Source organism: Puma concolor, chromosome B2 (assembly GCF_028749965.1).
Source record: "Puma concolor isolate L17-30 chromosome B2, mPumCon1.1.hap2, whole genome shotgun sequence".
Lineage (NCBI taxonomy): Eukaryota > Metazoa > Chordata > Mammalia > Carnivora > Felidae > Puma > Puma concolor.
In genome coordinates this window covers 114,551,905-114,568,431 of record NC_141671.1, presented here as the reverse complement: position 1 = coordinate 114,568,431, position 16,527 = coordinate 114,551,905, and the positions used below count along the sequence as shown (strand labels likewise).

General features: G+C 39.1%; 1 protein-coding gene across 2 annotated transcripts in view; it reads right to left on the bottom strand.

Annotated features, from left to right (window-relative positions):
- RNF217 (ring finger protein 217) overlaps nucleotides 1–16,527 on the bottom strand; it is a 126,433-nt gene that overhangs the window by 4,050 nt on the left and 105,856 nt on the right. For both annotated transcript variants that reach the window (XM_025925933.2, XM_086707748.1), the window contains one exon: nucleotides 3,759–3,960. In XM_025925933.2, coding sequence (XP_025781718.2) covers nucleotides 3,759–3,960 — 202 coding nt within the window. The remainder of the gene's footprint in view (nucleotides 1–3,758; nucleotides 3,961–16,527) is intronic.

The following is a 16,527-nucleotide window of genomic DNA, read 5'->3' as shown; positions in this document are numbered from 1 at the left end:
TGCCACTTAAGAATAAACCAGCAACACTACTCTACAAGTTAAGGACAGTAATTTGGAATAACCAATTACCTAAATAAATAGACACATAATGCAGTCATTTGTTGGAAGTTTGTCAGAAAAGGTATTAACTTTTTTATGCATAAAGAATGGCCCTTGGAGCCATGACCAGACAAACAGAAAATACAGTCTTTAATCTCTAATTTAAAAAGATAACCATTTAATTGACACAATGTTTAACCATGTGTTTTACTTCTATTTTTCACCAATCACAGAATCCAATTAAGTAATTGGCCCCACTCTCTCTTTCTCTCTCTGCCTATCCCTCACTTGTGCTGTCTCTCTCAAAATAAATAAAATAAACTTTAAAAAATTAAAAAAACATTCTCAATAGCTGAAATAATATTCTATTATATCCATATATCATACCCTATTTAAATGTGTGTGTACTTAGGGGCACCATGATGGCTCAGTCGGTTAAGCGTCAGACTCTTGATTTCAGCTCAGGTCATGATCTCAGTGTCCTGAGATCAAGCACCATGTCAGGCTCCACACTGGGTGTGAAGCTGATTTAGGATTCTCTCCCTTTCCCTCTCCCTCTCCCCTCCATCCCTACACCCCTTGTGTGCTCTCTCTCTCTCTCTCAAAAAAATTGTGTACTTAATTTTTGTTCCCTTTTTAAAATTTTAAAATACGCCTGCAAATAAACCACTGTCAGCCTAGATTTACCACATTTTAAAATGCCCTTCACATTTCTTCGTAAAAGAATTGCACAGAATTTCTAGTTCATTCAGTAGAATATGGAAGTCCAACATTGAGGGGCACCTGGGTGGTTCAGTCAGTTAAGCATCTGACTCCTGATTTCGGCTCAGGTTATGATCTCATGGTTCATGGGTTCGAGCTCTGAATTGGTCTCAGCGCAACAGAATGGAGGCTGCTTGGGATTCTCTTTCTCTGTCCCTCCCCTGTGTGCTCACATGTGTTCTGTCTCTCTCTCTCTCAAAAATAAATAAATAAACTTAAAAAAAAAGGCCAGCATTGAGTATTAACAAAAAAAAACCAAAACTTGCTAATCTATACTTCAAAAAATATTTTTAATTTACATTTCTCTGACTACTCATAGCATTGGATTTTTTTTTTTTTTTTGAGAGAGAGAGAGAGACAGAGAGACAGAGCATGAGTGTGGGAGGGGCAGAGAGAGGGGGAGACACAGAACCTGAAGCAAGCTCCAGGCTGTGAGCTACCAGCACAGAGCCTAACACAGGGCTCGAACTTGTGAACCGCAAGATCATGACCTGAGCCAAAGTCAGATGCTTAACTGACTGAGCCAGGTGCCCCACAGCATTGGCTATTTTTAAAATTGTTTATTGGCTACTTGCATTTTTTCAATTCTGGTTCCAGACTTCATCTTTTAAAAAACAAACAAACAAACAAACAAACAAACAAACAAAAAACTGGATACTTATTTTTGGAGGAGGCTGTATTGCTTTTGTTCATATAAATTATTTGCCATCTTAAAGACCTATATTTTGTTTACTATTATACACTTTAATTTAATACTTGGGAATATTTGTGCGTAATGATAGGAGAATTAAGTATTTTTTCTCAGTCACTTTTATTTGCCACACCATTCATTGAATAAGCTGCCTACTCCCACCAGGGAGATGTCCCCATGGCAAAGGCTACTAAAATCATCCTCAAATCTTGTTCTCCTTTATTCTTCAGGAGCAGAACTTCTGATCCATAGCTGGACACATGGTCATGTGGAATGCAAACCATGTTGCCCATCTTCCAGCTGTGAGGGAAGAGCAGGCCCTTTCTCTGCCTCTGTCCAAGGACATCTGGAGGCTGCAGTCCCAAACTGAGGAAGCAAACGGGATTACCTCCCACAAAGATAAAACATTGGAGGGGTCTGCTATACTCCGTCTTCTCTCTTACATGGCAGGGAGAAGCTAGGTTTGTGACTTACAGAGTAAGTCCTTTTCCAGCCCTTGGTGCAGATGGGAGAGGTGTGGACCACCTCATTTGGAGTTATGGTCCAACAGCACTTAGAGGCAGCTGTCCTGGCGGTGGGAAAACAGGTGTGGGAGGGAGAGCTTATCTGAAAGCCGGCTGCTCCCTACTTCGTCAGGTCTGTCCAGACACGCACATATGCGCGCACACAGAGCAGAAGGTAGGCCAAAGAGAAAACCATTTACAGAAAGCTGACCATGAATTTTTTTAGGAAAAATGGAAAAGACTGTACAGAGAAGATATTTCTCTGCTGATAATGTTCAATGGTTGTACATTTTCTAGGCTGTTAAGTAACTGAACGCTATTTTGTGACCTGAGAAGAGGGTGGGAGTGGCGTCTGGGTCAATAACGAGAGGACCCACCGAGAATGCATCCAAAATATTATTGTACCATTAGGGCAGGAAATAATTTCCCTTATTTAAGAATGATTAGGGGCGCCTGGGTGGCGCAGTCGGTTAAGCGTCCGACTTCAGCCAGGTCACGATCTCGCGGTCCGTGAGTTCGAGACCCGCGTCAGGCTCTGGGCTGATGGCTCAGAGCCTGGAGCCTGTTTCCGATTCTGTGTCTCCCTCTCTCTCTGCCCCTCCCCCGTTCATGCTCTGTCTCTCTCTGTCCCAAAAATAAATAAAAACGTGGAAAAAAAAAATTAAAAAAAAAAAAAAAAGAATGATTAAACCAAATAACAGAAAGGAAAAAAAAATGATGGTCAAATAAAGATTAAAGTAAAAAAAAAAAAAAAGGAAGGAAACACCTTATCACAAAATGTCACTTAAGTAGGAAAGAACAAGTAATGCAGAAAATACAAGGATTTTGTGGTTTTGGGTTGCTCTCTGTATACACAGCCTTACAAATAGGTTATATCTCAAAACTTAATGTGCAATTTGGTATGCTCATGGAAATACTGTTATAAATAGTTAGATTCCCTAGCCAGCCCTCCAAAATATTGGAGTTTTGGGTAATGAAAACGCGAGGAAGAAGCCTCACAGTGGATATATTCCAGAGAAGTGGGGAGCTATTGGAAGAAGCAATATCAGGTCAGAAGAACATTGTATCACACAAGGTTGGTGGCATCAGGCCAGAGTGGGCATCTGTGTTTATGTCTGCATATTTGTGTATGAGATCGTGTGTTGCTGAGGACAAAGAAGGGGTGAATCCAAAACAAAACAAAACAAAAAAAAAAACATTGCATTTGGATATGTAAACTTGGGTTTGTATACAATGAGGGCATCTGACACTCATTTCATTAACTGTTAGCTATTAATACAACAGAAAATACACACAGTGACATCAACCAATAGATACAGTAAAACTCCAGTACAGGGTTCTGAAACATACGATTTTTACAAATTGTATTACACGTCTTCCATGAATGAATAGAGGATACGTGTAAGACCCATTGCTAGGTGTTGCCAGCAGGAAAATGAAGGTGACATTGTCCCTCTCATCAAATGGCTTACGATAAGGCTTCAGAAATTAAAAGACTAATGGCTTCACATTTCTGCAGTGTAATTTATAATTTGTTTTTCAAACAAAATCCGTTTGCTCATATGAATTGTGTCCTGCTAACAAATTTAAATTTCCATTCTAAACTCAAAAACAGAGAAAATATCTTCCTCCTGTTTTGGGGTGAAGTCCCCACCAGAATACCTGATAGGTGCTCAGAATTACCATGGCTACTATATCTCTGGGTTCTCTTATCACTGCTTCCTTCCCAGAAAGCATTCCTATAAATCATGCCGGACACTCACCACAGACCGACCCTCGCACTAATCTCCTTAGATGAGGTCTCTCTGGGAGGTAGCGATATTTGCATCCAAATATACTGAGGTTTGAAGTGTGGTCTCCAAAGAACCGGAGCTGGCGGTATCTTTCCCCACATCGGTAACAAAAATTAGTGTTACATTGTGAGCAGGTCATATGGTCACATCCTTCAGTTCTCTGGATGTGGATCTGTATCGGTGACAGAGGAAAAGACAAAGAAACGCTATTACAATTTTTTTAAAAGTAAAATCTGGCAAACGTTATTGAGTGACACAAGTTTCACCAAAACAAAAGCCTTACATAGAATTTGTGAGGCTGTCAGTTTACTTATAATGACACTCTCCAAGACTATTTGTATCAAATATTTTAACATGCAAAAATCTCAACTAGATTTCAGGTACTCAAGCTGTTGGCTTATTTTGACCAACATATAAACACACACATCCCCCCAAAAACTTACTTATCTTTCTATACATACACCTAATTCAATGGTTAGGAGGCGATTTAAAATGCTGTGAAAGTGTATTTTATTTGTGCTGTGATCAGCAAGAATGAGGTGACTTGAGGAATAAGAAGAGATAAAGAATATTCCTTAAAAGAAAGGATTATGTAGAAATTATGCATAAATATCAAGGAACAGACTTTTTTTTTAAGCTGTCATTTTTAAGTAATCTCTATACCCAACACGGGGCTTCAACCCACAACCCTGAGATCAAGAGTCACATGCTCATCAACTGAGCCAGCCAGGCACCCCAAGCCCCTTTCTTTGAGGAAGGAAATGATAGCAGCTGTAAGTGTATTCACAATACCCTTTCAGTTTCCAACTCTAATGTCATTTGCAAGTACCTTTACAGGACTGTTTATACAACGCCATCTGTAAAACTAAGCATCTTCCTCTATTGTTGCAGTCAAGTTACATGTAAATACAGCTTAACCCATACTGTAACAGTGTGGAGTCACTGTCTGAAACACTGAGGCCATGTTACAATAAAGATATTATTTCTTGGGATATAATTGGATACTTGGCTCAGAATCCTGGTGGACACTGCATACAATTGGAGCCATCTTTCATTCAAGTATACGCACCCTTGGTTTGTTAGGTGAAAAACCATGAAAAAGAACTTAACATTATTTCATAAAAAAAAAGAAAAAAGATTTGGTTACACAGTCCAACTCTTATATGATTAAAACAGGATCGGGGCGCCTGGGTGGCACAGTCGGTTAAGCGTCCGACTTCAGCCAGGTCACGATCTCGCGGTCCGTGAGTTCGAGCCCCGCGTCGGGCTCTGGGCTGATGGCTCGGAGCCTGGAGCCTGTTTCCGATTCTGTGTCTCCCTCTCTCTCTGCCCCTCCCCCGTTCATGCTCTGTCTCTCTCTGTCCCAAAAATAAATAAACGTTTAAAAAAAAAAAAAAAACAGGATCACCAGAAAGTCTTCCCATTTCACTATCAAGTAGGCATTTACTACATTCAAGTTGCATCCCACTTGTTCTCATTTATTTATATTATTTATATCTATATATAAGTTCTTTGCTTAGAAAATTTATTTAAAATGTCCCCAATACCATTCTGGCTATTGTAAATTTCTACCCATGACTTTGCTTTGGAACGGTTGTGTCAGTGAGTGTTTTAATACAACCGGGAACTTCGCAACTAACGTGAGTGAAACCCACCATTGGCCACTTGACTTTTCAGTGAAGCTATAGCCACAGTCCCACAACTTTGTACATTTTTTTAAAAGTTTTTATTTACTTATTTATTTTGACAGAGAGAGACAAAGAGAGAGCAGGGGAGGGGCAGAGAGAGAGGGAGACAGAATCCCAAGCAAGCTCCCTGCTGACAGCATAGAACCCGATGTTGGCCTCAAACCCACAAACCGTGAGTTCATGACCTGAACTGAAATCAAGTGTCAGCCGCTTAACCAACTGAGCCACCCAGGCACCCTTACACATTTTCTTTTTAAAGTAAACTCTACATTCAACATGGGGCTTAAACTCACAACCCTGAGGTCAAGAGTTGTTCCACGGACTTAGCCAGCCAGGTTCCCCAACTTGACACATTTCATTTGAAATCCTCCTCTCCTTCCCTTGATGCACAAGGTACATCCCTGAACTTCTGTATTAGTGCAGTTATATTTATATTATTCAAAAACTTCTCAATGGTTATGGAAATGAGAAAAAAATCACCCAGGTAAAAGAGAAGATATTTAATGTGAAAACAGAAATTAGGAAGTTGGGAGACAGGGGTGCCTGGGTGGTACAGTCAGCTAAGTGTCCAACTCTTGATTTTGGCTCAGGTCATGACCCCAGGGTCACGGTATCAAGCCCCATGTCAGGCTCTGCACTGAGCGTGGACCGTGCTTCTCTTTCTCTTTCTCCCACACTGCCCCTCCCCCTCCCACCCCAGCTTGTACACATGCTCTCTCTCTCAAAATATTTTTTTTTAAAGGGAAAATTTTGAAGATAAAGAAATTTACAAAATATAACCTTATTTTGTAGTTTTTGAAATTAAGATTTTTAAGTTTTTGAAGTTGCTAGCTCCGAATTATATGTAGTATTTCAGTTTTATTGATTAAATAACTAAAATTTTTAACTTCAATTTAAAAGAACAATATGAATTTTTAGAAGGACCTCCAGGTGCTTTCAAAATAACAACAGATAGGGGCGCCTGGGTGGTGCAGTCGGTTAGGCGTCCGACTTCAGCCAGGTCACGATCTCGCGGTCCGGGAGTTCGAGCCCCGCGTCGGGCTCTGGGCTGATGGTTCAGAGCCTGGAGCCTGTTTCCGATTCTGTGTCTCCCTCTCTCTCTGCCCCTCCCCCGTTCATGCTCTGTCTCTCTCTGTCCCAAAAATAAATAAACGTTGAAAAAAAAATTAAAAAAAAATAACAACAGATAGAAATCATAGTAATGGTGAAACTTTCATTTGAGCAATACACATATTCATGAACCCATCCTCTATCCATCTATCCACCCATCCATCTACATCCCTACCTACCTACCATCTGTCATCCACCTACTTACCTGTAGGTGATGATGGCCATTTTGAAGAAGTAATAACTACATGGGGGGCAGTATCCTACAGGCAGCACAATGACTACCCCCCAGCAGGCACTTAACAAATGAGAACAAATGAGAGTGAAGAAAGAAAAGTCTACTCAGTGGCTGGTAAGACCTTGGGGATTGAAAATCAGCAGGCTGTGGGGCACCTGGGTGGCTCAGTCGGTTAAGCGGCTGACACTTGGTTTTGGCTCAGGTCATGATCTCATGGTTTCGTGAGTTTGAGCCCATAGGGCTCTACACTGGCAGCAAGGAGCCTACTTGTGATTCTTTCTCTCTCTCCCTCTCTCTCTCTCTCTCTCTACCCCTCCTCCACTCATGCTGTCTATGTCTCTCTCAAAATAAATAAACTTAAAAAACAAACAAACAAACATTAGGTGGATTATAGGTTAAATGTCCATTCCCCCCCCAGGAGCTGATCCTTGGCAGGTAAAACCTAAGCTCATTAGGGAGGTTGGAAAAACCTAGGCTTTGACCCCAAGAAGCCCTGTGTTTGAATTCTGGCTCCACAAACTCTATAAAAAGAGGTTACTTCTTGCTTCAATTTAGGTAATATTACTTACATGAGAATAAAAGTGTGATAATATATATATGGTGCCTAACCCATTGGCACATACTGAGTCAGATCAATAATACTGATTCCATCTATCCCTTCCCCTTTGCCCACCTAAAAATGTGAGAAGTCAAATACCTGCTCAATGTAACTGCACACCTCCTGATTGTCAGGTGGTTCCCTTTTTTATATTTTCATATAGGTGATCCTTAGGTTGATGCTAAACTAAAGAGTACCTTCCTAGATAGGCAAGGGCTAGCTTGTGGCCAAGTGCATATGAGCATCTCTGGTCAAGAGTTACTAAACAAATCAACAGAATTTGTTATTTGTCAATGGAAGCAAAACTTGCTTTTCCTATTGACCACTTCATCTTTTTAAATTATATTAATTCTTTTTCTTTTTTTCCTCCCTGCAGTAAAAAAACCTGTCTATAGCTTTTGACTCCCCCCAGATTTAACTACTAAATAGTGTACTGTCGACCAGAAGCCTTATCAATAACATAGTTGATTACTACATATTTTATGTGTTATATGTATTAGCATACTGTATGCTTACAATGAAGTAAGCTACAGAGGAGAAATGTTATTAAGAAAATCGTAAGGAAGAGAAAATATATTTACAGTGAATCTGCACAGTTCAAATCTATGTTGTTCAAGAGCCCACTGCACACTGCACAAATTAGCTACAAGGCCCAAGAAGGAACTTGTACGGGTGAGGGTCTCTGAGGCTCGGCTCTTTAGCTTCCTGATTATTTCTCCCTGAGTCCAGTGCTTCCCCTCTGCTGTGCTTGTTTCTGTGAACGATTCTGAAGAACAATTCCTGTGACCACAGCCATTTAATAGTAGATGGCGTGAAGGAATAATATAGGCCAAAGGCCTTAGTGGCCCCTTGAACTATTCCTGATCCTGCTTTAAAGCACCTAAGCACTAGGAGAAGACATGTTCAGAGACAACTGCTGAGCACCCAAAATAAAGGTTATTTCATTGTATCCTCCACTTGTTGACTGTATATTGTATTTGATCTTTAAGAGGGGAAAATAAAGGTTAACAAATTTCCTGGTCACAGGGCATAGTGCTGTATGCGACCTCTAAAGGGAAAAGGACTGATATTTGTTTAGAGCCCATTATGTGCCGGGCATTGTACACAGATTAGCACCTTAAAGCCTCATAACCACACCATGAGACTGGCATTCTTATTCATAACCTGAGCTCAGAAATGTAGTCTGCTTGAGTGAATGGAGAAAGGATTTTGATTCATGTCTGTTTCTTTATTATGCTAAGTAGCCTCTTATTATAAACTTAAAGATAAAACCAGGGGGTCAACAGTATCCTTTGCTAAGTGACAGCACAATCTTTGTGCTAGTCAAACAAACATGTCTGCTCGCACGCATGAGGCCTATCTTGAGTCTCACTGCTTGCTTTAGCTGCTCTCTGGACCAATTTACATTCTTTCTGTAACATAATCTCAAAACTATTTCTGACAGGAAACATGTACTAATAAGTGAAACTTGTCACTGACAGTTCATCTGGCTCCAAATTTCACATATTGTCGCTACTTTATGTTTGCTTGTAACACTGCTTCACTGGGTTCTAAAAATCTTTATGTGGCATATTTATTGTTTAATTTAAATGACAAAGACTAATTTCTAGTTTCTTTTAACAGTCTTTCCTTCTTTCTTTCTTTTTTTTTTTTTTTTTAAGATTTTATTTTTAAGTAATCTCTACACCCAACACGGGCCTCGAACTCCCAGCCCCAAGATCAAGAGTCACGTGCTGTACCTACTGAGCCAGTCAGGCGCCCCTTTCCTTAATTCTAAAATAGTATTCTGAACACAGCAGACAACTAAAATACTGTTAGCCCAATAATCTTTCTGCACAGGAAGTGATATAATTCTAAACTCCATAGTAACCTTGTACATTGCAGGATTATACTGTTCTATAGATTAATTTGAATACCTTACACAAGACAGGCAATGATTTAATCGTGAAAAAGTAGTTTCATAATTTACCTCAAGTACACAGTGTTTCCTTTATTACTAGTGATAGTGCAACTATCTCTTGATAATTTGATAATTACAGAGAAATGAACAGACACAATGCAAATTAATGTGCAATAGGAGACACTACTTCTCACATTTGACAAGCGAGTTGTAATTTTGAACTCCAAACACACAGGGGATAATAAATTTTATATGCTAAATGAGTTCCCTGAGTGTATCCTTAAAGGTCACACTTTGACAATGCCATCTTTGTTTTTAGAACATAAAGCCTTAAAACATAGCTTTATATTTACTTAAAGGACATTTTATTCTTCAATGAAGCTCTTTTTACTTGGTATTATCGCTTCAAAACATTCATTAGTTTAGCTCTGCTACAAAACAAACTAATTTAGCATCAAAATTCTGGTTTTGCTTAAGAGACAGAGACATAATATGACAGACAAAATACTACTAAGCCATGAGATTAAACTGACCACTCATAAATCACAACTATCATTGGATTTGTTACTACTCAAAGGGTTTCTTCTCTCCATCTGTAATAAATAAGAGTGGCTAATACTTAAAAAGTTGAAAATTTAAACACTAAATGTTGCTTAGACCTCTGTACACTTAAAAGTCATGAAATGAAATGTTCAGAATATGCCAGATATTTATTCTAAAAAGAGCTTGATATTAAGTCCACTTTATAGTTAGAAATGACAATGTGGACCCTTTTTGAGTCTATGGCATTCTTCATAGGACATATTAACACCTGTATTAAGATATTAATCATACAACCATATATATATGTATATATGTGTATATATATATATATATAATACATATATTATTATCTGCTATCCTCAAGTTGTTTACATTTTGTTTAATAAAATGTCCACAAAGTACCTGAAAAATAGAAGTAGAATTCAGCTACTAATTTTTTTTTTTTTTTAATTTTTTTTTCAACATTTATTTATTTTTGGGACAGAGAGAGACAGAGCATGAACGGGGGAGGGGCAGAGAGAGAGGGAGACACAGAATCGGAAACAGGCTCCAGGCTCTGAGCCATCAGCCCAGAGCCTGACGCGGGGCTCGAACTCACGGACCGCGAGATCGTGACCTGGCTGAAGTCGGACGCTCAACCGACTGCGCCACCCAGGCGCCCCTCAGCTACTAATTTTTATACGGATTCTACTTAAATCATAAGGTGAAAGAATAACAATAAATGAACTGCTAAATATCATTTTTTAATTTTAAAAAAATGTTTATTTATTTTTGACAGAGAGAGATAGAGCATGAGTGGAGGAGGGGCAGAGAGAGAGGGAGACAGAATCAGAAGCAGGCTCCAGGCTCTGAGCCGGCAGCACAGAGCCTGACGTGGGGCTCGAACTCACAGACTGCGAGATCATGACCTGAGCCGAAGTCAGACGCTCAACCGACTGAGCCACCCAGGAGCCCCAAGAACTGCTAAATATTGAACCCATTTTCTAATAAAATCAGTACACATCTGCTCATAAGTATTTATCTCTATTTTCACCAAGAAATGAAGGCTTATTTTATTCCTAAAGCAGTAAGTGACGACTAAATTAACTGTTACATTATTATTGTCACCAATAAATAATTTACTCTATTTATGTTTAAAAGTATTTTTATATATGTGTTTGCCCTGATGGCTTTTGATATCTGGAACAATCAACTAGAAGCAATTATGAGGAAAGTTGAAAAAAATCCCCTAAGTGATGCTCAGTTCTTTACTTAGCTCACTGAACCAATTCTCCATAAAATAGGAAATTTAAAAAAGCAAACATATACACAAAGCCTTCAAAGGTCTTTTAAAAATATTACAATTTTGAACCTAGAAATACTGTCCAACTATAAAATAAAAATTACATGAGGGCAAAAATAAAACAGTGCCAGAGATGCTAAGACTCTACCTTTTCTGTGGCCATCACTTAAGGAAGCACTTCATTAACTAAATGTGAAATTCAAGAAAATGCAACTTAAGAACATACAAAAAAAATGGTGTAAGAACTCTCAGAGAGACAGCTGGAAAACAATCAGTTCAATTTAGAATAGGAAGTCAGTTGGTTTCAAGAACATCTTCAAAACATGACAATTTTTTGAATATACCAAGCAATAAAATTTCTGAGGAGCTAAATATTAAATAACATGATAAACAAAGTGGGTATTTCTACTCTCAATAGAGGAAAAACAATGAGAACTTTCAGGAAAAACAAAACAAAAGGCATATTAGTTCCAAATATGAGTTGTAACAAAATATGGCACAATTAAGTAATTGATAGGGAGCAAGGATGTGAGGGGTGTTTTTCCTAGAAGTTGTGAACTCGTAGAAAAGGAAATGTTATCCTAAATCCATAATTATATGTTCTCAATTATGGAAATGCCCAATTGGTTTTTAAATGTTAAAATCATCCTTTAGGAAAAACAGAAGTATTAAATATTACATTAGAATAGAATGTGAATGTTATTAAATTTAACAATATAAAAACAGAGTTACAGCTTACAGAAAATGGGAAATAAGGAAGAAGCATAAAGAATTATAGGAGGACTAGATCGTTATATATCATCTAACGTTGTTAGAATACTGAACAGAAGTTTGAGTACATTATTTATTTATTTATTTATTTATTTATTTATTTATTTTTTAAAAAAAAAAATTTTTTTTTCAACGTTTATTTATTTTTGGGACAGAGAGAGACAGAGCATGAACGGGGGAGGAGCAGAGAGAGAGGGAGACACAGAATCGGAAACAGGCTCCAGGCTCTGAGCCATCAGCCCAGAGCCTGATGCGGGGCTCGAACTCACCGACCGCGAGATCGTGACCTGGCTGAAGTCGGACGCTTAACCGACTGCGTCACCCAGGCGCCCCTTGAGTACATTATTTAAAGGTAAAATATAATCAAAAGAAGAACTAAAGTAATAACTATCAAAAACTTGGAGGAAAAAAATTGGAAGGAGAAGGAAAGGCATACATAAGTGAAATGAATTCTCATCTGTCATATCAAACTAAAAGGGTTCACCTCATTATGGTAGACTACGTTGCAAAAAACAAATAAGACGTTGATTGCAAAATTATTTGTTGTTTCCTACTCTGTTAGCTTTTTAAAGCCAATATTCTGCCTGATAACTTTAGTTGTCTTCCAGTGCACTGGTTTGTTATAGAGAATTTGTTATAGAGAATTTCATATATATTTCAAGTTAAATCTTTTTTTTTTCAATATGAAGTTTATTGTCATACTGGTTTCCATACAACACCCAGTGCTCATCCCAACAGGTGCCCTCCTCAATACCCATCACCCTCCCTTCCCTCCCTCCTACCCCCCATCAACCCTCAGTTTGTTCTCAGTTTTTAAGAGTCTCTTATGTTTTGGCTCCCTCCCTCTCTAACCTTTTTTTTTTTCTTCCCCTCCCCCATGGTCTTCTGGTAAGTTTCTCAGGATCCACACAAGAGTGAAATCATATGGTATGTCTTTCTCTGTATGACTTATTTCACTTAGCATAACACTCTCCAGTTCCATCCACATTGCTACCAAAGGCCATATTTCATTCTTTCTCAAGTTAAATCTTATGATTGACTCATGATGACAAATTCTTTGAAGAAGAGTGTAGAATACTGCCCAACGCTTATTCCCCAGGGGGCAATTGTACTATAAATTAGCCCCTAGTTTTCTTCCCTCTTCTTTCCCATACTTTCCTTGACCCTGAGTCCCATGTTCTCAAAAATCTTCAGATGCCAGTTCTCCCCTCCTTCATTCATCTTCATCCCTTCCCCCAGTGACAGTACACCCCTTAGCCTGCCAATAGCTCAGGTGTCCTGAGACAATAGCCTCAGGTGTCTCTGTCCTGACAAATCCTTCCTGTAATTCTGCATGACCTTGTGGCCAGTGATTACCCCCCACCCTTCCATTTCTCCAGGCCTCTTAAAAGAGAATACTCTATACTCACTGCTTTTCTTATTCACCTCTTAATCCTTCCTCAGTTGACTGCAACCCTATGTTACTGATACATCCAAATCAGTTGTCATTCTCCAGAAAACATTCATTCATTCATTCATTCATTCATTCATTCACTTACTCAACAATTATATATTTGTTCACTGATAAAATCTGACATGGCTCCTGGACTTAAGGAGTTGGTTGTCTGAGGTGTAGACAGACATTAATCAATAGTACAAGTAAACACTCATAAGCTATGACAAATGCTATGAGGGAAAGGGACAAGGTATAAAGAGAACACTTAATAGGAGGAGCTTGGTCTGGTCTAAGGGTCAGAAGAGACTTCTCCAAAAAAGTGACATTGATCTGAGCAGTGAAGGACAAGTAGCATCTCACCAGTTAAGAGGCCCCAGGGTTAGGGAATACATTCCCAGCACAGCATATTCTTGGCACCATATCCATGAAAGGAGAAGCCACCTATGCTAGTCCTGTCCCAGTATTTCTCACTCTACATTTTAAAACTCTTAATTATCTGTATCCTTCTACTCAAATGCTTTACTCTCCCTTTGATAAGATCTCAAAGGGCCCTAGATCACATACATCTTCTTTGTTCTTTCATTAAGGGGACTTGCACAGGTCCTATCAAATAGCATGTTCTCAATAAATATTTATTAAAAGAACAAATGAGTATTATCCATGACCCTCTAAATGCCAAATCCAGTGAACATGCTTTTTATTCTTAACATATATCTCAGTGACATTTAGTTGGTTGATCACTACTTCCTTCTGATTTTTGATATAATCTTCCTTCAACACCACCTTTTTCCCAGGTTCTCCTCTTTTCTCTCTCTGGTTCCCATTTCTTCACGTACTCCTTAATTCTACCAATGACTCACCACTTTGCACATATTCTTTGGGGGATCTCTTCCATATACAAACGGTTCCAACTTCCCTCCACTGGATCTCATTTCTTCACTTCCACTGTGGACCTGACTTCTGAGCTATAGACTCATGTAACAACTGTTTGTTGGTCATATACACTTATATGCCTTACAGCCATTTCAAAGTCAAATAGGAAAACCAACTCATCATCATTCCAAGGCCCCCATCCCAATGACAACAAAATAAAATGAGGTCAAGCTCCATTATTTTACCTCAATTCATGGTATTACCACCCATTTAGATACCCAAACTAAGGGGTGGTTATCCTTCCGAAGAGGTGGTTATCCTCTCTTTACACTGTTCATCCACATCTAATCCTCAAGATCAGACAGTTTTAGCCCCACAATATTTGTTTAATCCTTTTCTTCTTCTCCAGCCTCTTGACCACTAGCTTAGCTCAGACTTTCATCATTTCCTCTAGATGTCTACAACTACCTTCATAGAATCAATGGCAACAAACCTAAAATATAAATCTGATTATACCATTTCCCTGCCTACAACTTTTTGGATTTTGGAGGCCAAAATCCAAGTTTCTTAACATTGCATGTAAAGCCCAGACTTCTGTTTGTTTCTACAGCCCCACCTTTCACCACTTCCTTCTGTGAACTTTACTCTCAGGGAACCACAAAGTGCTTGTGGTTCCTGCACACAGCAAACATTTCCTTGCTCTGTGCCCTTGTACTTTTATTGTAATAATCTCATTCCTGGATAACATTTTCTCATGCCAAAATCCATCCAATAATCCTCAACAATCTAGCTCTCCCTGGATTCCCCAAGATGAATGAGATATTCCTTTTACCATGAACTTTCTTGTAATACTCTATGCAAAGCCCTACTGAAGTACAAGTGTTTGATCATTGGCAGTGTAATAATGCCTGTGTCTTCCCTTCTGTGAGTTTCATGAGAAAAAGGACCCCATTTTGCAGAGCACATAATGGGCTCTCATGAAAAGTGCTTATAAGGAGGAAAGAAAAATGGCATTTATTTATTCAACAATCTTCTATTTTGGCTGCAAAATATATCCACTATTTTACATAGTGATAATTAAAATGGAGCTATGGAGAAAAAAATAAAGCATGTAAGGGCATATTACATATTGATATAGGGGAAGGTGATTACTGGGAAGATGAATTTGGCTGAAAGACATGAAGGGAGAGAACTGGCCATGCAGATAGCCGGGGAAAGTATGGAGAGCCTGAGAAGGGAACACACTTGATGGTTTTGAAGAAGAGCAAGGAAGGCGATGTGATTGGAGGAGCTTGAATGAAGTAGAAGATAAGGCTAGAGGAATAATGGAGCAGAAGTGTGTCCAGAATGTGACAAGTCATATGGTTATTATAAGCATTTGTTCTGTGTGAGATGGGAGCCATGAAGAAGATATTTTATCATTTGAGTGGGCACAATTTTGTTTTAATATAATTTTTTTTTTAATTTTTTTTTCAACGTTTATTTATTTTTGGGACAGAGAGAGACAGAGCATGAACGGGGGAGGGGCAGAGAGAGAGGGAGACACAGAATCGGAAACAGGCTCCAGGCTCTGAGCCATCAGCCCAGAGCCCGACGCGGGGCTCGAACTCACGGACCGCGAGATCGTGACCTGGCTGAAGTCGGACGCTTAACCGACTGCGCCACCCAGGCGCCCCTGTTTTAATATAATTTATTGTCAAATTGACTAACATACAATGTGTAAAGTGTGCTCTTGGTTTTTGGGGTAGATTCCTTGTTTCATCAGTCACAAACAACACCCTGTGCTCATCCCAACAAGTGTCCTCCTCAATGCCCATCACCCATTTTCCCCTTCCCCCCACTCCCCCATCCACCTTCAGTTTGTTCTCTCTATTTAAAGGTCTGTTATGGGCTCTGGGCTGATGGCTCAGAGCCTGGAGCCTGTTTCTGATTCTGTGTCTCCCTCTCTCTCTGCCCCTCCCCCGTTCATGCTCTGTCTCTCTCTGTCCCAAAAATAAATAAACGTTGAAAAAAAAAAATTAAAAAAAAAAAAAAAAAAAATAAAGGTCTGTTATGGTTTGTCTCGCTCCCTCTCTGTTTGTGACTATTTTTTTCCCCTTCCCTTCCCCTATGGTCTTCTGTTAAGTTTCTCAAGATCCATATATGAGTGAAAACATATGATATCTGTCCTTCTCTGACTGACTTATTTCACTCAGTATAATATCTTTCAGTTCCATCCACGTTGCTGCAAATGGCATGATTTCATTCTTTCTCATTGCCAAGTAGTAGTCCATTGTATATATAAACCACATCTTCTTTATCCAT